At 54.2% G+C, this 22,629-nt stretch overlaps 3 protein-coding genes across 3 annotated transcripts; 2 read left to right on the top strand and 1 right to left on the bottom strand.

The window, feature by feature from the left end:
- Window positions 1–9,728: 9,728 nt before the first annotated feature.
- On the bottom strand, window positions 9,729–11,031 carry PLICBS_001189 (uncharacterized protein; the record flags this gene model as incomplete). Its single annotated transcript, XM_065599749.1, has 3 exons — window positions 9,729–10,069; window positions 10,122–10,589; window positions 11,016–11,031. The coding sequence occupies 3 exons, from the start codon at window positions 11,029–11,031 to the stop codon at window positions 9,729–9,731; spliced, it is 825 nt and encodes a 274-aa protein (XP_065455821.1).
- A 1,649-nt stretch (window positions 11,032–12,680) lies between these two features.
- Window positions 12,681–13,756, top strand: PLICBS_001190 (uncharacterized protein; the record flags this gene model as incomplete). The annotated part of the gene is made up of 2 exons (XM_065599750.1): window positions 12,681–12,687; window positions 13,098–13,756. 2 exons carry the CDS (start codon window positions 12,681–12,683, stop codon window positions 13,754–13,756), a joined length of 666 nt encoding a protein of 221 aa, XP_065455822.1.
- A 621-nt stretch (window positions 13,757–14,377) lies between these two features.
- Window positions 14,378–15,723, top strand: PLICBS_001191 (uncharacterized protein; the record flags this gene model as incomplete). Its single annotated transcript, XM_065599751.1, has 2 exons — window positions 14,378–14,674; window positions 14,773–15,723. 2 exons carry the CDS (start codon window positions 14,378–14,380, stop codon window positions 15,721–15,723), a joined length of 1,248 nt encoding a protein of 415 aa, XP_065455823.1.
- Between the last annotated feature and the right edge of the window lie 6,906 nt (window positions 15,724–22,629).

A 22,629-nucleotide genomic window follows, 5' to 3' on the forward strand; every position in this document is an offset into this window, starting at 1 on the left:
TGCCCAGAGGTCATTGAGGAACAGACAGACGCGTAATGCGAATGTGAGGTGGGAGTCTGAATATTAGCAAGGATAATTGCGAGTGATGGGAAGCTAAGCAGCGAACTTTGAGGATCTCCGTGAAGGCGAGAGCTCGTATGTGGTCTGGGCGGGAGTGTGTTGAGCAGTTGATATCGTCATCGATTTTGCAGAGCCTCCGGGAATTGGACCTAAGGTCGAGAAGCTTCGTGCGACAATAGTATAATGCAATAGAGGCGACGAATACGGAACGAATTGCTGCAGCACCCTGCCCATTACCTGACGACGAAATGCTGATCATTTTGGGTAATCCCAGGTCGTCCAACCTTCACGAGCATGCGAAGGATCCTCGCCCCGACCTGAGGTAGGAAAGCCACGGCGCCAGGGCTGTGCGTCGTAGCAACGGCGGCGGACTCCGGTGGCGCCGAGTGAAGACAGTCCGTTCGTTCTGCCATCGTCCCTGTTACCACTGGTACAATCTGCGTTTTTTGATGCTGCCAGGAGCAGAACCTGGAATTGTCTTGTTGTTGGATAGGAGTCAAGGAGAACTTGTCGGTTAGGCTGTCTTGCTTCCGTTCATGTGATGCCGGCGTTACCCTTGGAGAGACAAACCTGGGGAAAGTTCTGCTCGCTGAGATTCGAGATGCTGGCACAGGAAACACCTCTACTCTATGCGATTGAACTTAATATAACGACCTAATTTGGGAACAGTATGAGACATAGAAAATGGCTTGCAGGCTCGCAAAGTACCAAAGGAATCGAGGACCCTAAATATATCTCCGCCCTTGCCTGGACTAGCCCTCCGTAGGCATCCGATCACCCTGGGCATTCCCTTCTCCACCTTCCACACTCCAACCACTACCACCCTCACCAGGTCTCGGTATCCATGCGTAACAGCGTGTGCTAGTACCTGGCGGTAGAAGAGTTTTCCTTGGCCTTGTCGTCGACGCATCAAGCCGGGCATCATTGCTGTTGGTACGAGTTTTCCGTCGCGGTATTCCCGATCGCTCGTCGCGCGCCGCAGAGGATACTCTCTCGTCCGCGTTCGGCAACCACTGAGGCCGCAACAAACTCTCACCAAGGTGCGCTGGATCAAACGCCACCACTCCTGAATCTCGCGACGGCACGCCCAAGGCGAATGCCGCCCGTCCCTCGGTCACCTCAGCCCCTAACTCGGCATTACTGCGCCCAGTGATCTGGCTGACGATGGACTGACGTGTCGTGACGCCATCCATGAGTCCGCGTGTAACTGTGCCGTACACCTTTGCGTTGTCCGGAGATGAGAGAGCGTCGAGTAGTATCTCATTCTCCACGTTCCGCCGTTCAAGTCGGTCAAGTTCAGCTCGAAGATCTTCTTCCCCCGACTCGCTGTCCGGTGTTTGCAGGGGGCGATTCTGGTCTGTCTCTGCACTCACTTCAAAGAACTGCTCTCCATCGCACTAGAGGAGGGGAAGGTTATCCTACCGGACGTCCCAAGAGCAACTGGGGGACTGATTAAATTTGCTTCGCCGCTCAAATTGCTTACATTGGCCCGTTGTCCGCGGCAGTGGCAAGACATTTGGGCTGATTTCGGTCCAGGTATGGCCGGCTGTGACCTTACCGAGAAAGCGAGGTATGTCAGACAATTGGCTCCACAGAGATCACAGCTGGCATCGTAGTGCTGTGCAATATAAGGCTGGCTCTCTGTGCGACAAGGTACGATGCGATAAGTCGCTTGGTAATGCCCAAGTCCTCATCGTTGACGGTTGGCGACTTTCGCACGTGATCACAGACAGAGTGATGACAGTATGACAAATATGGTGTTCTGCGGATGGTGGCCGGTCAAATTCGCACAGTAAACATGACATGATTTACTTCCATGTGGGGCGGACATCTTAACCAACCCAGAGTTCGCCTGCCCTGCGAAGAGCGATGTTTCCTGGATTGCGGACACTGTGAGCTTGATTGGCCGAACCGCCGGATTACGTTATCATGACGGACGAGTGCCGGTACCCGGCTGAATGGGTCGTGGGGCCTACTATATGATACGCGCTTGCAGGTATTCTCGCTGCAAGCACTGTGGTCGTGACTTCCTCTGTGCATTCACCGTAGGCTCTCGCTTCTTGTTACATTGAAATGCTCTGTGGCCGAGTTGCTGGCGTTGGGGCACTGATCCGGGGAGGACAATGCTCGATCGAGACTGAGTACCACAGGATGAGCCCAGGAGGCCCCACCTATTGGCCGGGTGGCCCACCAAGACCTTGCTAGCCAGATTTGTGGATCTTTCTCAAGGTCCAACACGACTGGACTTGTCCCAGCTCTGACCTCACACATCGGAGAGTCAAGCGAATCTACTTCAAGATGTCAATTGCAGGCTACTCGATCACGGTATTGAACAGGTGTGGCGAGACACGAAGTTACATTTTGCTCGGCGGCAGCAACGTTCTGGCCAAAATTACTGATGTTCCCTCTCCTCATGGCAACGCAAAATATGACGTCACAGATCCCAACGTTACGTACTACGTCAGTACGGGAGATTATGAGGTCGGAACGGCGGTCGACCTTAGTGAGTCGCCTCCTTTCGCGATGATAGATTTCACCAAAGCCAGGTCGGGCCAGACCATGGCCGCTGTCACACACAACAAAGATGGGGCATTTTCCTCCTTTGAGATTTGACGACCAGGAACAGTCGGTGTTTGTTCTTCGGCTTCCGGAGTGATTAATGCATCAGGACATCCGTGACGCTCACCTGGAGGTTGGTACAGCGTGGTCACCTAGGAACCTGGTCACTTGGCTAATGTAGTACTCATTGGTTATTTGGTGCACATAAGATGGGGAAATGGGGACATCAGAGCTGCGGTCCGGCGGGAGTTGTGTCCTTGTATGCGTTGGACTTGGTGAAATTCACCTGCACACAGCCAAAAACCGCTCCTTGCCCGCCACACGCCAGCGCAGAGGCAATACCAAATAAGGATGAATATCAAAATTGTATCAATGTGCAACTATACAGTAATTGGAGTCGTGAAACCAAGGAATAGCATAGCAGTAGACAGGGCTAGAGAGGACCCTGTACTTGGCTGGAGGTTGGTCTGTACTTTTAAGCTGGGTTGCTTCACCGCCTGGTGAGCTTCCCCGGCCGTCAGTCTATCTAACGACGAGAGCCTGAGTGGTAGGCGGCCGAGGATGGGAGGCTTCACAGCCCACTACTCTCGCAGTCCCAGTGGCACGCAGCGCTTCAGGAGGCGGGCTTCTCCGGTGCCGACATATGTCTCCCAGATAACGATGATCCAGGGGGCCACAGAATGTCGATAATTATCAGTACGAAGACGCACGATAAACCCCGTGCAAGGATATGATAATAGTTGTCACATCCCACCCCAGTGGCTAACAATGATGCTCGCCTCGAATATCTGTCTTCATCTCCAGCAATTTGGGGATAACGCGGCTGTCAAAGACATTACAAGGACGATTGTTGAGGCAGGCGGCAAAACTGTTGCTGCTCTTCTTGCCTGCGCCAGGGAACATCAACTGGTCAAATCGCCCAAGGTCCGTTCGTACAAACAGGATCATCTGCTCGTTGATCCGCGGGAACGTCGAGGAAGAGGAAAGAAGAGAGGAAGGCGGACGTTCGGCCTTGCCCCTCGCCGACGTTCACATGCCCTGCAGTTTGCAATACCTTTTTTTCTGCATATCTCCTTACTAGCAGTATCTTATTGCGTTTTTTGTCACGTGTGCTGCTTCTTCAATCATGCACTACATCCTTCTTCATTTCCGGTGCGGAGGTATCCTCATCTGCATATTTTAGCTCTTCAAGCTTCTTGGGTCATCGAAATCACTCTACCAAGATTCTGAGGCGTTTTGAGGAGGTTGCGCCACCCTGGACGGACAACAATATTAACTTGCCTCAGTCCGTGTTTTCCGCTGCCTTTGGCCGGGCTCGACTTCTGGCAGACAATTGCAGATCTCAGACTGTTCACTCTCTGTTTCCGGCGCAAATCAGCTTTCAAGCAAGGTAATGCTATCCGTGCGGTTAGCAAGGGCCTGCATTACTACGCTTCAGTTGGGTCGTCAGTGTTAAGCTGGCCATGAACGAATCAAGGGCCAAGGTCTGTTGCTTCGAACAGTGCATCAACCGAGATGGCTGAGTTCCGGCTAACTTTTTTTTAAGTTACCGGGAGTCAAATGTCCTAAATGTGCTGCTCGAGGGAAGGAGGCTTGGTGCTTCCCGGCAAATACTGCCGTGAATGTAACGCAGCTGGCAAATAAGTACAACGATACAGCGAGTTAGTAGGTCGAACGTGCGTGTGGGTACCGCCGAATCTTCGAACATCAAGAGCCAGATAGACAAGGGAGTATCCTGCCTCACAGTTAGTCGCCGCACACCTGTCGCAGTACTAACGGCATGTGCATGCTCGCGATTGTGTGTTCGTGCGACGTAATACTGCAGGCCTTGCTCAGTGTCGTATAGTAGGCTGCATGTCGAGCCGTGATGAGCTGCACGAGTCGCAGTGTAATACCGATATCAATACCATGACGAATGAAATCGCAAGACTACTGGAACAATCCGGTAGCTTCACCCTACAGGGCAAAAGATTCAGAAGCTTAGCAGCCGATTCAGCACTGGAATGGGTTCTGTCAATGACGGCCGAAAGACTGGCGGCGGCAAGCTGCACCTCGCACCTGCTTGACTCCTACGTTCATACAGGTAACTTCAAAAACCGAACTCCAGCCAGCAGTAACGCACTATCCCGTCCTCAACAGTATCCTCCGCTTCTTGCGAGACTTCCCTTCGTCTTCCTTGTATACTGCATCTTGACACAGGGCCATCCGTCTCTTTACTGATCCTGTCTTCAGTGTAATTCGAACTCGTGGCCGCGCTGTGGCTGTGGAGGCGGAGAGAACAGACTGTGGACGGCTGGTGACCGAAGAAGGTGCACCGCCGGACGTTGGCCTGACTGTCAGCTTGATGCGTGGGCGCTTGTATTCGTCATGGAGGACGCACACCGGCGACACCTGTGGAAGCTCTGACGAGAATCCACTGGGTTCCTCATCCACGATGGCGGGCGCGATGACTTGCATGGATGGCGACGAAACCCTGTGAGGCGTCTTGGGACTGCTTGGCAACGGATTGCCGCATTCGCCATCGTCATTAGTCATGGTCGCATCCATTGCGTCGAGTACGAACAGTGCATCTGATGCGTATGACGCGAAGTCGATGGCTGATCCCGTTGGTGGAGAGCAAGGACTCTCGCCCGTTGCCGGTGAAGATTGCCTTGAACTGTCCCCGAGGTCAGGCCAAGTAGTCTCAGTCCCCAGTCGCTGGGTCCGAGGCTAATGCTATCGTATCCCTGGTGCAAATCTTCTTCGCGAGGTACAAGGAAGTCGATCGTCTGCATTGGTGTTGAGCAGTCGTCAGGGGATGCGGTGCGTTCCAGGAGCTGTGTCGACATGTCTGGCACGTCCTCTGCAGCTTCTGGGCATTGCATAAACACTGATGGTGGGAGACAGTACGGTGTTGTGCTGCGCGAGTGCTCTGGAGACGTTGTCGCTTCCGCTGCGGGTCTGCTCGGGAGTGAGCTCGGGTTAGTCATGAGCTGGTCCCATGACTCCGTCTCAGAATCAACCGCCTTGCTAACAGAAGCCGTTGCTGGATCGAGAAGTGCCTTGGATGTATGCTCCGTGGAAGTTTCCTTCTTCGTAGCGAAGCTCAGCTCTGGGATGTTGTAATGATGCACATCGTGCAGATGGCTATACCCGGACTCTGGCCCGTCAGCCACGACGTCACAGCCTCGGCACGTCCAATTCCAGCCATGGCATAGTTCGATGAGCTTCCGAGCGTCAGCGTCACGTTCCCAGTACTGGAGTCTGACGCTCGGATATAAGTCTTCCGCCTGCATACAGATCGGACAGAATGCTGGCCGGATCAACGTATGCTGGTATGTTATCGCGCCGCAGTGCTTCTTGACCGTTGACAGATGACGACGGCAATGTTCCTGCCATTCATCTGTTTTCAAGAATTCCGTGCAGAACTAACAGAATATAACCTCAGATTGGAGGACGCCGAGAAGCTTGGCCGTCGCTGCTCTCCGACAACGATGGACATGATTGCATCTGTCCCGCTTCTTGATGCTACCAGCGTCAACGTCAGAGCACGCTCTTTAAGAAGCAATATGGACACTCACCTGGCCAATGCTTCATGGCAGAATCGGCAAGCCCCCTTGTCGGGCTCTTCTCCAGGGCGATAATACACACTCCAGTCGTTTTCCAGCAAGAAGAGGGCATCTCGCATGTAGCGCAGCTGTTCCTCGCAGCTCAAGGACGAACTGCCAATCATTGCCTGCGCCAGACGGCGTTTCTCCGGGATAAGGTCGTTAAGCGGATCATGATCGTCGTCCAAGGTCAATGGAACTCCGTGTAGGAGCCTTTCGTGCTGCTTTGCTTTCGCGTCGCATACGGTACCGCGACTCCCTCGGCCATCCGCGTCAAGACACGCTCACGATCCTGCCGTCACCAACCTCATCCAGCGCGCGTCAAGCTTCCCGTTGAGCGAAGCACGCCTACTCATTTTGACCGAGTGTCGCCGCATAGCCGCTCGATGGCCCCGCCACTTGCCCGACTCTCCCAAGATCGATTCCGACGAACTTCCTCCCCCGTCTCGGTATCGACAGACGTCTCGGGCGAATGTGCCATGCAACGAAGGGCAACCGACCGATCAACGCCAGTTTCAGCAGTATGAAGGAAATGTTGTGTGCGTCATGGACGGATATGACGCACCGATCGGACGATTCTTCCCATAACGCCGCAGCGGATGACCGTTGCACATTGATGCAGTGCGCGTTATGAGCTTGTCATTGGGTGATGCCGGTCAGCTTGGACTGAGAGGTGGCTGCCGTGACCAGGGTTTGACCAGGGCTTGATCGGTGACACGGGGCGTCGCACATGGTGAGTTTGCGACCAACACTCCTCCGCCCAGTATCCGCATGTCATGGCGGAGACAGCTCTCAACATGGCTTGGTATAAGTCTACCGCGGGAGAAATGCCTCTACCCACGGGACAAGCGTTGGATGAGGCGAATTGCATTTGTCAACTCTGCTCGGCTTCTTCATTGACTACAAATCGAGGTATGTGCTAGGAAGCAGCGCAGCAGTCCTCAACCTTCGCGAGAGCCTCAAATGCTCGCGCGACGCCTTCGACACCCAAATCGCCCCAGGGTTGGTATGCTCCTGCTGCCAGGCTCGACGACCTCCAGATCCCGCATCATCTGCACCATGAGAGCTATTTGTCGCTCATCTGCCTGTCTAGACGCCGCAGGCCGGTGCTTATACGTCGAGCGGCGACGATTGGAAACTCCGCCGTATACGGTATGGTGCAGGCCATCTCTTCGTGGAAGACTACGACGGGCGAACCTCTGCCGAAGGTATGCTCTCGTAGCTTCCAAGGCGACGTCGTCTAGGGGTTTGATGTGCCCCAACTTCTCCTGGCGCATCATGTCCGAGTCATCGGCTGCCGTTGCATTGCTGGTGGGCGTGAACACTGCGGACACCTTTTCGTTCTGCGCTGCTGCAACGGCCGTATCGTCGACCGATCCCCCCTGGAGATTGCTGGTATCAAATCGCGGCTCACAGTCGATTTTCATGTCGTCTGCTGCCGGGCTTCGACCGTCGAGTCGGTTGGCGGTAACACATGTTGCCGGGGATGTGTTCATTTTCGAGGCTCCGGCTTTGATCGGGCTGGGATACCGCCGATAACCGTGTTCAGGATGGCGATGAAGGAAGGAAACAACATGAGGAGCTGCGAAGAAGCGGGGGGACAGACCTGGATAGAAATACTGGACTATGCCTTGACTCTGTCGGAGGAGGCCCGGAACATCAGCTGACCCGGGCCTCCTCCACGAGCGATGCTTGCATATTTGGGAACCCGAGACCATCATTGGGCAAGAGCGTCCGCAACAGCGGCACAGGCTGCCAGGGCAAGGCTCAGCATTGGCACTTTCGAGCGCCAGGCCATGCACGAGATATGTTGGAGGTGCGGTCCAGGGCTGTCAGTTTTGAGCACGAGGGGTCCCGCGGTACCTTCACATGACCGACCCTGTCTCGGCTGGCGCTTGGGGATCTCGACGAGGCGTGGCGTGGCTCGCGACAGCTCTGGGCGCCGCTCCCTGTTCTTACTCCGTAGCCAGCAGTGGAGAAGTCCATCCAACGATGCCATGCGTGTGCCTTGGCTTGTTGGCTGCCATCGTATCTATAGACGGGAGCGAGTTACACAAGAGGACAAAGGTCAATGTTCGTTCGTTCTAGACGAAGCTCAGTCGATAATGATAGGGTCTTCCGCCGAGCCCGAGCCACCATGAAAAACCGGATTTCTCCTTGTCAAATCCTGGACCCATTCTTCACAACCCATGTGGACGTGGAAGTCAACTCGCTTGCTCCACGAACACGTCTTGGACAAATCGACATAGACGACTGTCCCGTGCCGACCAGACACAGCCTCCGCAAGTCTGCTAGCAAGCCGTTTCGGACCGTGAACCCGAAGACTTGTGCCCAGAACCAGAAGAAAATCAGGCGGTGCGGCTACATCCTTGGCGATGATGTTACCAATTGCCTCACCATTCCGATGCTGCCCGTTTAGCAACACAATGTCTGGTAAGAGGTGACCGATATAGCTGCGCCTTTTCCCAGCACTTACTCTTGCCTGGCAAGAGGCGGCGCAGGATGGGCATGGCACAGATTCTCCAGCCGTGATGAACGCTTCATAGTCTGCCCAATTGCTGAAGAGGCTGCAGCAAGAAGCGCAGCGAAGGTGACGCAGGGAGCCATGGAGCGGGATACAGCTGTATCCGGGGTCGACGCCGACAGACAGTCCGGCCCCTTCCTCAAGCATGTCGATATTCTGCGTGTAGCATCGAAGAAGTTGGCCTCGGATGTGCAAAGTATCGAGCAGACGATGTGTCTCCGTCGGCCCCGCGATGAGTGCTTTCTGACGAAGCTCCCACGCGACTTTGAGCAGACGCGCACGCCCTTCTGGGGAACGTGCCGCGCCTTCGGTGAAGACCTCTCCCTTCCTGTAGAGACCATTGTTCGACCGGAAGTCCTGAGTAAGTCAGCCGCGTTCCAGCCTTTCCAACTGCATGCCTACCGGAATCTGGGCGGCTGTACTGACGCCAGCACCCAGCAGAACCACGACCTTCTTTGCTCGCGCGAGGCAGTCTGCGACACTCTGGAGGCCGTCTTCGTCGCTCGGATGGTGTATCGTTTGGTGCATTGTCGCTGGAGTTCTTCCGGTCGTCTGGCTTATCCGGATGATGAGTTGCCACCGATGGGTAGGATCAAGAGCAGTGAAAGAGAAGGATTTCGAGGAGGGGTCGCAGGGCGACCAACCGGCTTTATACCTGGCGATCAACTTGCCCGACGGCGTGTCACCTGCGTCGGACGAGGGGCATCTTGCCACTTCCTGCGGGGGAAGTCCGCTGGGAGGGTGCCAGCAATCTGGTCCCAGTCATGCTTGACAGCTACGTCACCAACGGCGGACACGGTGAAATAGAGACGTAGAGCTCATTGGCGTGTTAACTTCGGCTGCCGACAAGGAAGACGCTCCTACCACAATGACCAGCATCACCGCGCGGACATACAGCAGGAGCATATGAGGCTGCTTTGTGTGTATCTCACTTCCCGGACAATGCCGACAAGTACGTGTCACTCTCTCCCACTCTCAGTTGCGATGAGTGTTGTTGACTATGACGCAACAACGAGACCGTGCAGCTTCTCTGTCCAGTCGAACACGTTGTCGTGCTTGAACCCGCGGGATACAAACAGGCGATTAAAGAGTTGACGAAGGTACGCATAGCGTGGCCTGTCTTCGAAGCCCAGCGAGCGAACGTACCCAAAATTTGTGGCAAATTCCTCTGGTAATCCCTCGCATAGGCTGCTTGGTGAAGTGTTTGTCTTCATGTCTTTGATCAGATCGTCCTTCTCTTCCTCGGTTGCCGCTTTGCGGCCTTGCCAAGGCAGGGAACCACGAATGAAGTACAAGAGGACGTATCCAAGTGACTCCAAGTCATCACACCACGACTGTTCTGAAACGATCATAAGAAAGTTGCCTGAGGCTGTAGTTTGATGGATACTCACTGCGTTTGTTGTGGTTGTTTATGCTGGCGTATCGAAGGGTGCGGCCGTGACTGCGCCCCTCCGAAGCCAGGCCGGAGAACTCCTGCGATAGACCAAAGTCAATCGTATATAACACGTTCTCTCGCCTCCCGACGCCCATCAGAAAATTGTCCGGTTTGATGTCATGATGCAAGTAGTGCTTGTCGTGGATGTACTTGATCCGCGAGATGGCCTGGTCAGCGATGAGAAGTACTGTTTTGAGCGAGAACCGACGGTCGCAGAAGTTGAACAAGTCTTCGAGTGAGGGCCCCAGAAGCTCCTGGACCAACACGTAGTAGTCATCCTGCTGTCCGTACCAAAAAACTTGGGGTATGCCGGGCCCTCCTGCAAGTGCTCTGTAGATGCTTGCTTCGTCTTCGAGGATCCTGGGGTCGTCTCGTGTGCGCACAAGCTTTATCGCGACCTCTTCATTCGACAAGATGTCATCGCCTGCCCGAGTTAGCCCAGCGTGAGACGGAGCCACTTGGGGGGGACCGGCGGCGATACCGTCATAGACGAGACCGAACCCGCCCTTGCCAAGCTTACGCTTGACTTGGTACCTCCCATTGACGATTATGGACTGTACGCAATAAGATACTGGATTCCGCGCGTTGTTTGTCTCAGGCTGTGCTTCATACCTTCATGCTGCCGTTCGCGAAAGCCGGCGACAGGCGGCGGATCCGGAGGGCGTCAAGGGTGGATCAGCTGGAGTGAGTTGAGGCGGGATGTGCCGGCGACCCGGCCCACTATTTATCCGGAGCCGCTGATGCCACCTGATGCTGCCCCGCGTAAAATCGCGTTCCACTGGGTACATCACGCACAGCACTCCTGCCACCTTCGTGCTCGGTCGGCCCAACATTAGGTACAAGTACTCACCTCGCTTGTCTCCCATGATGGTGCGGCTCATGAGACGATAACACCCTCCTGCATGCAGGCCGGGCGACTAACGGCTGGCCTGCAGTTGTCCGAGTTACGAAGCGGTCTGACTCCGCGTCCAGGCAATCGGGTGGACAGCGCGTCCCGACCCAATCATTGTCGCCTCACATGACAGCCCCTGCGCATGTTAAAACGAGGCCGTCTGTCCCGATCAAGGCTTACCGATGGCTCAAATCAATCACACTCCTGCACTGCATTCGCCCATGGCGGGCGCGTACAAGCGCAAGCGGCACACAGACCTTCTCACCGAAACCAGCCCTCCGGCGAAGAGGTGCAAGTTCACGAGAAGGCACAGGGCGACACCGTTTGCCCCGTCATATTGGGACAACCTCTCGAAGGTGTCCCTTACATCTCTTGCTCTGCAAGAGATTGACAGGCGGAACGAAGAGCGGCAACATTTGCCGACTCCTGCAGCCTCTCAAAAAGTGGCTGCCAAGGACATCGCTCGCTTTGCAAGACACGGCGGGCCTGATCTTCGCCACCTCCGAGGAGTAGGTGCCCGTTGTCAGTCTCAACCATGATCTAACGGGTTCTAGTTCCAAGCCCCACAAGCCGTTGCCGTTATGTCAGCAACTCCATCATCTACGAACCCCCGCAGTCGACAGACGCAGTCAACGGGAGCGACCAGCGTTACCCCAGAAGCAGAAAATCGTCCGCGTACGATAAGAACTTTGAAGCACACCTTGCCGAGAATGGTGTGTATATGAACAATCGTCGATCGAAGCCGAACAACGCGAAGGATATCCAGAACGTCTCACGGACGAGCGCGGTGCATATGCCGGAAAGCCATGGTCGATGGCCGAGGTCACAGTCAGTCTGATGAACTCAATCAAGACGAGCAATGTGGGTCGCAGGGACGAGGACAAAGCATAACCTTCGACCGCATCCATCGAAGAAGCGTTTTTCTGGGGAATACACGAACGGTGAAGACGACCATCTTCCGGCCAGCAAACGTCGCGAGGCCCCAGTCCCTGCCTCCCACCGGCGAGATGCACAGCGTGACTCTAAATGCCCAGGATACGCGGCCCATCTCGTGCACGCGCAAAGCAGAGAGGCAAGGAGGACAACGCCGGCGCTGCCACTGTCACAGACACCCTTCACATGCAGCCATTGCGATGTACGACGAATGGCCACTCTCCGATGCAATCCTGAAGTGCGTCCACGATGACGGCACATCGACGTTCCAGCTGCAATTCACGTGGGCCACCGCCTGTGGTGCGCATGATCACCACGTCCACCCACGTAACGAATGAGGTAGCAAGAGCCATCGAACGTCGACAAGAGTCAAAGGTAGGCCGGTGCCCCGGAAAGAGCGACTAAGAACGCGCCGGACGTCAACATCTAAAGCGTCGGCCTAGCCTGAAGACAGGACATAACAGTGGCATATACAAAACTGGACAACGTTCGCTCCCGGCTTGCTCTTTAGCTTGGTGCATTTGAAACCGCAACCTTTGGCTACAAGCGCGGTCGTTTCGGCAAGCAACAAACGCTTTTCATCTGGTACAGGAGAAGTGCCTTGTAGAGAGCCAAGACGTTCTCCTCTAGCTGCCGTAGGACTGCGATGTGTGTCTCGTCCCCGATCTTGACGCTGTCGTCTTCCAAGAGATGCACAGTCAAAGCGCAATACCACTCCATCCTTGACACGACGTGGGTAATGCCGGCAAGGTTGGAGTTCGTCGCCTTCGCAGGGTTTAAGAGGATCTAGGTAGCAACACGTCAGCGGAAGCCAATCGACGCAAAGAGTTCCCATACCTGCAACCCGACGCAAACCCCCACCCACGGCAGAGCGGCCTGCGGTAGGTTTCCGATGGCAGTGTCGACGATCGGTTTGATCTTGTGAATGAACTCCGCTACATTACCCACTCCCTTCGTAAGCCTCGACGATGTGGCGATCTTCGCCTGTCCCGCTTTAACGAACTTCTTCATGACGTGCTGTCGCGTGTCGGGATCATCCAATCCGGCAGCAACGCCATTGGCTGTATCATTTTTGGTCCTCCGTCGCCTTACTCTTCGCACGAGAAGGCGCGGACGTCACCATTGTCTATCTCCCGGAGGAGGAAAAGGATGCGCAGGACACCAAGAAGATGGTTGCCAACGAGGGCCGGGAATGCTTGCTCGTTGCTGGCAATCTCATGGACAACAAAACCTGCGAGGACGCTATTAAACAGCACGTCGACAAATACGGAAACATACACGTTCTCGTCAACAACGCCTCGAAGCAAATAATGTGCGAAGATCTCAAGGAGATCAATCTGGACGACGTGGAGAGCACATTTCGCAGCAACATTGTACAAATGTTTGCCATCACTAAATTTGCTCTTCAGCACATGGAGAAGGGCGGAAGCATCATCAACACGACATCCACTGTAGCGTTTAGAGGCTCGGGCGGCATGGTGGACTACTCCGCTACCAAGGGCGCTATTGTCTCGTTCACAAGGTCGCTGGCGAAGCAGCTTACGCCCGAGGGTATCAGGGTCAACGCCGTGGCACCGGGCCCCGTGCATACACCAATCCAGCCCGCGTCGCGACCGGCAGAGCAGATGGAGGGTTTTGGGCAAAAATCTCAAATCGGTCGGCCAGGGCAGCCCAGCGAGATTGCGCCGAGCTTCGTGTTCCTGGCGTCGAAGGATGCTGAGCTGTACTACGGACAAGTTCTGCATGCATATCCGTTCGGCGATTAGCTCCCCGCTGATGAGGTCGAGAATTTAATCGGCATGCGAAAAGAAAATGCGATCATGATTCAGAGTCAAAAGACCAAAAATGCAGTGCAGATCGTTATTGTTCCGTGGCTGTATATGAGGGCCGTACAATGGGCGCGATGCCCACTAAAAGTCTGTACTGAATCAGTCGATCCACGTGCGTCTTCAGTGGTAAGGGAAGCTCTGGCCTCGCTCATGTTCTCCAAGAGTGATAGTGCTAGCGATCCGAGGGCAACAAATGAGAATGAGTATTCACCGCGGACATCATACGAGTCTCGACAACTTCAATTGAGAGCTTCTGCTGTCTACGGTGCAACTGCTGGGGCGTATCTCAAATGTTTGTTCTTGCGCTGGAGTATTTGCTCCACCCTCATGGTCATGCTCGCGGACTCAATGAGGTCGTGCTGATGATGCACCGAGGCATTTCAGTGGGACAGGCACGTCGAGTACATCAATCCCCGAATAGCCCATCGACTTGCACTGCATTGAACGTGCTAAAGAAAGCGACTTAAATTATTTCACGAGACTTTTACGTCGCGACCAATTTTTTTTTTTTTTTAATTTTTTTATCACATTCCCAAGTTCCTCACTCAGTAGCATAGAATGGCGAACGTACCACGCATTTTCCAGTTGTCCGGGACATGCAACAATTACCCCTGGAGGAAAAAGGGTCGAGAATCTCTTGCGGCTCAGTTCTACGAAAGAACCCCCGGGACCGGATTCACCATCGATGCCGACCAGCATTATTCAGAACTGTGGTTCGGTGATTATCCCGACTTTCCCGGTAAGGTGCTCAAGTCTGGAGAGCTACTTGCCAAGACTCTACAGGCCAACCAGAGAGCGCTTTTGGGGAATTACGTCGTGAATCATCTCGTCGCGCAACTTCCATTTTTGCCCAAGGTAGGCTCTCTCTCATATCCGGCCCGGCGCGATGGAGTCGGCCTCGGGGCCACGTGCAGTATTCTTGTCACGCGGACGTCGCTGACCAGACTCAATAGATCCTGTCAATCGCAAAGGCACTGCCTCTCCAGATCCATCCTAACAAGAAACTTTCGGAGCAGTTGCACAGGGAACACCCAGATCAATACACCGACCCAAACCACAAGCCTGAAATAGCTGTTGCTCTTACTCGTTTCGAGGTCTTCGCCGGTTGGAAGCCAATAAACGTTATTTCGGCATTGTTCAATACGCCAAAGCTCCGACACTTTGTTCCCGATGGAACGCAGTACTGGAGCTACGAGACTCTCAGAGGGGTGGTTCGCAACATCTTGCTCGCCGACGACCACACCGTCCGGACCTTGCAAGACGACGTCGCACGAATGTCGGAAAGCGAGTTGGAGGAGCTCAACGAGCAAAGTTACATGCTGTCGCTGCTTCCTCGCCTACAAGACCAGTTCTCGCCCACCGACCCAGGCACACTGATTGCCCTGCTTTGCATGAACTACATGGTTCTTGAGCCAGGCGAGGCCCTGTACATCCCAGCAGACGGAATTCACGCGTACCTTTCCGGACATATTGTGAAATGTATGGCGCGCTCCAACAACGTACTCAACACCGGATTCTGTCCTCGAGCCGATCGCGACAGCATCGACCTCTTTGCTAAAACCTTGACGTTCGCCCCTGATACACAAGCGGGTAACATCAAGCTTCCGGCAAAAAAGAGCAAGGATGGCTCCAAGGGTCACACTCTTGTTTTCCGCCCTCCAATCAGCGAATTCGACATGTTGCGCACTGACTTGGGCAAGGACGAAGCTGAAGAAGTCGCGGAGCAGAAAGGTCCAGGCGTTGCAATTGTTACAAGTGGTGAGGGCGTGCTCTCGGGAGACGGTCAAGAGTTTGAAGCAAAGGAAGGCTACATCTTTTACGTAGCACCAGGTACCAGCGCAAGTTGGCGTGCCACGTCGGGATTACAGGTACACGAGGCACTGGTACGTGCTGAATCCAGCTAGAGAGGAATACAACTTTTTATTGCACGTATGGAGATGAGACCTGCTGTCCTGACAGGAGCTATGGAAGCCATGACATCAAATGGCAATCAGAAAGCGCCTCAGAACATGAAGCCGTGGCGCCCGGCGACGCAATTGTCCACCGAGGGTCCATCGAGTACATGTTATCTCAATACCACCTCCACCACCCCTCAACGGCAATTATCCTCAAGTCATTGACAGCAGCTTGCGAAGTGAGCCCATCGCTGCGCTCGTGTACTTTCCTGCCGACACTGCCGTTTCTTTGTCCGGATCAAATACTTCCACCGATAGCCAGCGTGAAATGGGAGGCAGGCGTTTATGAGGCGCTTGTGCAAGTTGAGCCGAGTGAAGACAGTCCGTTTGTTCTGCCATCGTCCCTGTTACCACTGGTACAATCTGCATTTTTTGATGCTGCCAGGAGCAGAACCTGGAATTTGTCTTGTTGTTGGATAGGAGTCAAGGAGAACTTGCCGGTTTGGCTGTCTTGCTTCCGTTCATGTGATGACGGCGTTACCCTTGGAGAGACAAACCTGGGGAAAGTTCTGCTCGGTGAGATTCGAGATGCTGCCACCGGAAGTACCTCTACACTATGAGATTGAGCTTAGTATAAGGATCTAATTTGGGAACAGTATGAGACATAGAGAATGGCTTGCAGGCTCGCAAAGCAAGGACCCTAAATATATCTCTGCCCTTGCTGGACTAGCCCTCCGTAGGCATCCGATCATTCTGGGCAATCCCTTCTCCACCTTCTGCACTCCAACCACTACCACCCTCACCAGGTCTCGGTATCCATGCGTAACAGCGTGTGATAGCACCTGGCGGTAGAAGAGTCTTCCTTGCCCTTGTCGTCGACGCGTCAAGCCGGGCATCATTGCTGTTGGTATGAGTTTTCCGTCGCGGTATTCCCGAACGATCGTCGCGCGTCGCAGAGGATACTCTCTCGTCAGCGTTCGGCAACCACTGAGGCTGCAACAAACTGCCACCAAGGTGCGCGGGATCAATCGCCACCACTTCTGAATCTCGCGACGGCACGCCCAAGGCGAATGCCGCCCGACCCTCGGTCACCTCAGCCCCTAAATCGGCATTGCTGCGCCCAGTGATCTGGCTGACGATGGACTGACGTGTCGTGACGCCATCCATGAGTCCGCGTGCAACTATGTCGTACACGTTCGCGTTGCCCGGAGATGAGAGAGCATCAAGTAGTATCTCATTCTCCTCGTTCCGCCGTTTAAGTCGTTCAACTTCAGCTCGAAGCTCTTCATCCCCCGACTCGCTCTCGGGTGTTTGCAGGGGGTAATCCTGGTCTGTCTCTGCACTCACTTCAAAGAGCTGCTCCCCATCGCACTAGAGGAGAGGAAGGTTATCGTACCGGACGTCCCAAGAGCAACTGGGGACGGGCTAAATGTGCTTCGCCGCTCAAATATGCTCACATTGGCCCGTTGTCCGCAGCAGTGGCAAGACATTTGGGCTGATTTCGGTCGAGATATGTCCGACTGTGACCTTACCGAGAAAACGAATTACGATGCGGTAAGTCGCTTGGTAATGCCAGAGTCCTTCATCGTTGACCGGTGCCGTCAACAAGGCTGTCACCTTTCGCACGTGATCACGAACATAGTGATAACAGTATGACAATTGCGGTGTTCTGCGGACCTCGGCCGGTCAAATTCGCACTGTAAACATGGCCTGATTTACTTCCACGTAGCGCGGGCACCCTAACCAACGCAGAATTTCGCCGGCCCTGCGAAGAGCGACGTTTTCCTGAATTGCGGACACTGTGAGCTCGATTGGTCGGACCGCCGTATTACGTTGTTATGACGGAAGAGTGAATGGTATCTTTCGGCTGAATGGTTCGTGGGGCCCACCATATAATACGCGCTTGCGGGTGATCTCACTGCAAGCACTGTGGTGGTGACCTTCCTCTGCGCGTTTACCGCAGGTCTGGCTTCTTGTTGCACTAAAATGCTCTGTGGCAGAGTTGCTGGCAGTACCTAAAGTACCCCTGGCCAGGTGGCCCCAGCTATTGGCCAGGTGGCTCCACCAAGAGCTTGGTAGCCAAATATGTGGGTCTCTCTTGAGGTTCTACACGACTGGACTTGTCCCAACTCTAACCTGTTACATCGGAGAGAGAAGCGATTCTACTTCAAGATGTCTACTGCAGGCTACTCGGTCACGATATTGAACAGGTCTGGCGAGACACAAAGTTACATTTTGCTCGGTGGCAGCAACGTTCTGGCCAAGATTATTGACGTTCCCTCTCCTCATGGGAACGCAAAATATGACGTCACAGATCCCAGCGTCACGTACTACGTCAGTACGGGAGATTATGAGGTCGGAACGGCGGTCGACCTTAGTGAGTCGCCTCCTTTCGCGATGATAGATTTCACCAAAGCCAAGACGGGCCAAACCATGGCCGCTGTCACACACAACAAAGATGGGACATTTTCCTCCTTTGAGATTTGACGACCAGGAACAGTCGGTGTTGTTCCTCGGCTTCCGGACTGAATAAATGCATCAGGACTTCGGGGACGCTCAGCTGGAGGTTGGTAACAGCGTGGTCGCCTAGAAACCTGGTCACTTGGGTAAAATAATGTCGTACTCATTGGTTATTTGGTGCACATAAGATGGGGAAATGGGATATCAGAGCTGCAGTGCGGCGGGAATTTGTCCCTATATGCGTTGGACTTAGTGTCGCACTGCACGTGTGCATGACTAACTGACGACCGAGTAGAAGGCCCCCAGCGAATTGGGCAACAAAAGACTCTTGATTCTTCTATCTAACGATTGACTGTAGTCGGTATTTTATACCTGTGCCGATTGAGGCAGGCATCTGAGACAAGGCAGGCAGAAGCCAGGTTGCCTGAAGCTATTGCCACCGATAGTAGGCAGCAGTGCTGGTAACGGTCTACGTGAATGAGCGGCTTGATATTGACACTTAGTGAAATTCACCTGCACACAGCCAAAAGCCGCTTCTTGCCCGTCACACGCCAGTGCAGCGGCAATACCAAATAATGATGAATGTCAAAATTGGATGGCCGTCGCAGAGGTACATTTCCAATCAACTAGGTCGGTGCCGAGTCTCGCGTCTCCCGTCTAATACCTCCAACTGGATTGTTACTTCGTCCATCGTATGTAAATGGGTAAGGCACTTCAGTATTTCGTGTTGTGCTTGAGCTTGTGCATTGAGCATCTTCCGCAGCGCCGACGTCTTCTCAAGTAAGAGCTTATTCGTCTGAGCCACGTCAGCATACATTTGTACAAGCTTCTGGGCCTCCCTCTGTGTGGCTGTTAACTGCTCTGCGATATGCCTGGGGCGGATAAGCTCATTGGACGTTGCTAGGCGCTTTGATCTCGGCACTTTTCGGACAATCTTATGCCAATGCCCCTTCTCGCCTAGTCGAAAGCACGGATGCTTGAACTCCGAAATCCTCTGGTATGCCTTAGATGCTGCTCGATACGTAACATACAGTGATAGACTCACATTCCCGCTGGATATGGACGGCCAATCCCTTGGAGAGTTCACTTTGTGAAAGCCATACTTGTTCAGTTGTCGTACGAAACTCGACATATTACGGTGTCTGAAATGCTTCGGCAAGATGTAGCTGTTGAATCGTTCACCCTGTCCTAGGGTGAGCACATCGTGGTACTGCAGCAAGGGCTCAATAGGCGTACTTCAACGATGACGAATGTATCGCCGGCCTTTCCCCATCTAACCACATCATTTCCTGATGGTTCATCGAGCATGCTTGGCTATATCAGCAGGAAGCACACATTGTCCGTCAGGCAGTGCAGACCTAGAGAGATTGCCAATCTTGGCTAGTTTATCAGAACGGATGGAGACTCCAACGGACGCCCCTAACAGGGTATCTCACAAACTCGCTCTGTCCGGTTCCACTCCGTTGGGGCGTTGGCCCAATTTCCGGCATCAGAACGGCAGAAGTGCTCCAGGGTCTTCTGACTGCGGACTTAATTAGACAACCTTAGTACCGTGAGAGTAGAAGCGCTATTGCCTATTGTTGTTGGATACTTCGGTCGTACAACTTGGGGACGATGCAGATTGAGCGTCACCCAGGCAGCGGGCGGGCTGTCACTTCCGGTCTCTATTTGCGCCTGGTCAACGAACCACACATTAAGATCGATAGCGGCGTCGCATCGGCCTGGGCGACGACGTCGCAAATACGCACTAGTTGTGGAGATCGTCCTGCGACAGGTGGCACGCAACAAAGCGAGGACCGTCAGGAGAGGCAGATGAACGGCTTCGCGGAGCCGGGACGGTAGTTGGCTTCGCAGCGACTCCCATAATCATTCAAGTAATGTTCGTGACCAGTACTACAGTCTATCCGAGTTTGCGGGTAGGGCGGAACTGGACATGGTTCGACTTGATCTGTGCAATAAAACTGATGCTGTAGAGGAGAAGGTGGTCTGTCATACCCCTCAATTGAGACTGCGGGTGCAGCTGGAAACCTCGCCCACCATTGTGGGTCCGTCGTCAGCCCCCAATTGGTCGCCACTTGATGCAGTCCTGACACGTACGTCGAGTGGTGGCGGCGTCAATCCTTGGATAGCGGATTGCGGCCAAAAACATCATCACCAGCGAGTACGAACTTCTTTTAAAACAACAGCCATCTATCGCGCCGCAACCCCATTCGTGCCACACGCACCATGGCGACCCCGTAGCCATAGGACCAGACCCCTGGCCCGCCGACTACCGAGAGCACGCCGCGAAATTGAGCACCTACCCGCAGCAAGCACTGTCGTCGATCGAAAGCCCAGCAGGACCGCCCATCGAGCCGGGAAAAGTCAAGCATGCTTGCGTCTCATCGTCAAAGTTCAGTGTCTGCCCGACCTTGCGCATTTCCAAGCAGCGATACGCAACACACAGCACGAAACAAAGACAACCATGCCGAAAGGTGACAATCCCCCTGCGTTGTTGCTGCGCCATTCACTTCCTGGTGAGCTCTGACGACTGTACCAGAACGTCATGTGTCGCACTGCACGTGTGCATAACTGACTGACGACCGGGCAGAAGGCCCCCAGTGAATTTGGGCAACAAAAGACTCTTGGTTCTTCTATCTAATGATTGACTTTAGTCGGTGATTTATACCTGTGCCGATTGAGGCAGGCATCTGAGACACGGCAGGCAGAAGCCAGGTTGCCTGAAGCTATCGCCACCGATGGCAGGCGGCAAGTGCTGTTAACGTTCTGCGTGAATGAGCGGCTTGATAATACATCATGCACGGCCAGTGCTGACCACCTGAAGCGGCAGGGGAGTGGTGGCAATAGCGGCCCATGTTGGCAGGAAGGGGACAAATCGCTCGTCATTCCCCCCCAGCCACCCCCACACCACACAGGAGCCGTCATAGAAGGCAGAGTGGGTATGGGAGGCGTGGTCTGCGATACAACGCGTGGTGACACGGGCCGCATCCTCGCCACCTACTCTGTCGCTCTCGGACCTGACAGTGAACAAAACCCATACACGGCGGAACTCGCAGCGATAGAAGCAGCACTGAGAAACGTACCGCCTGGCCTTGTCTCTCGAGACGTGACGGTCGTCACGAGCAACCGCTCAACGGCGATTGCGATCAGGCGGCCACGGCAACAATCCGGACAATGCACTATTCGTCAGATATACGATCGTGCAAAACGCCTTCAGAAGAATGGCTGTTGTGTCAGGCTTATGTGGCTGCCGGCAAAGGATGAACGATGTACGCTCAGCCCACTGGCCAAAGCGGCAGCGCAGCGAGCCACTGAGCAGGAGTGTGTCGTGGAAACGCCACCGTACCAAGCGAGCTCAACAACGCTCCGGCTTGCACTCGCCCGTGAACGACCGCTCGAACAGCTGCCAGATAGCGTTGGAAAGTATTCGAAGCGCATCGACAAGGCGCTACCGGGCAGACATACCCGTGCGTTATACGAGGCGCTGAAAAGGAGAGAATCAGACGTCCTCGCTCAGCTTCGGACGGGGATGATGCGGCTGAACAGTTATCTTCGCAAGATAGGTGCAGCGGAATCGGACATGTGCGACTGTGGACAAGCACCAGAGACGACAGAGCATTTTCTGTTCCGGTGCAAGAAGTGGTCAGGACAACGGGAAATTCTCTTTACGTGTTCACAAACAAAAGATTGGCAACCTTTCTTTCTTTCTGGGAGGCAAAGCTACGTCGGATGACGACGAGTGGGAACCGGACATGCGGGCTGTGCGTGCGACGATCAGATTCGCGATTGACTTCTTTATTGGCTACACATCGAGGGGATGTGAGAGGAGTCTGCGAAGCAGCCGTCCAATTCCGGTGAGCTTCGAATGCTCGCGTGCCCCTTTCGACGCCTGAATGGCCTCAGCGCTGGGTTGATCCTACTTTCAAGTTCGACTACCTCCGGATCTCGGGTCGTCCGCACCGCGGGGGCCGTTTTGTTGTCCGTCTGCCTGTTCAGACATATACGGAAAGGACTCAACCGTCGCAACTACCAGAGTGGTCTCGCTCGCCCAACCGTGAACTCGCCCTGCAGTATACTTGCCATGCTGTTAAACCCCAAGCGCTGAAAAAATTACCGATTTATCTTGTACTTGTGATGGTGCATACATTGAGAAGGAGACGCACAAGGGCTTCATCGGCAACAGATCCAGTCCAGCCAGTCAATCGAGGCTTGTACGTGATACAGACCTAGATCGCTCCCCTGGCTATAAGGATCATGTTCGATTTGCCCATGCGTCGCAGCGATGTTTAGCCACCAGATGTTTACAATATCTCCTTCCCATCCACGTGGATTGACCACTAGTTGAAGTCGGGCGCAACGGCATAAGCAAAAAGAACCGCAACCGTGCGCCGCGACAGTCCGAAAGGCAGGCCACTTGCCTAGTGAATAAATGGTAAACTATTTCCAGTATACTTG

This window comes from Purpureocillium lilacinum (assembly GCF_023168085.1).
Source record: "Purpureocillium lilacinum CBS 284.36 DNA, scaffold_1, whole genome shotgun sequence".
In the NCBI taxonomy this organism is placed as follows: Eukaryota; Fungi; Ascomycota; class Sordariomycetes; order Hypocreales; family Ophiocordycipitaceae; genus Purpureocillium; species Purpureocillium lilacinum.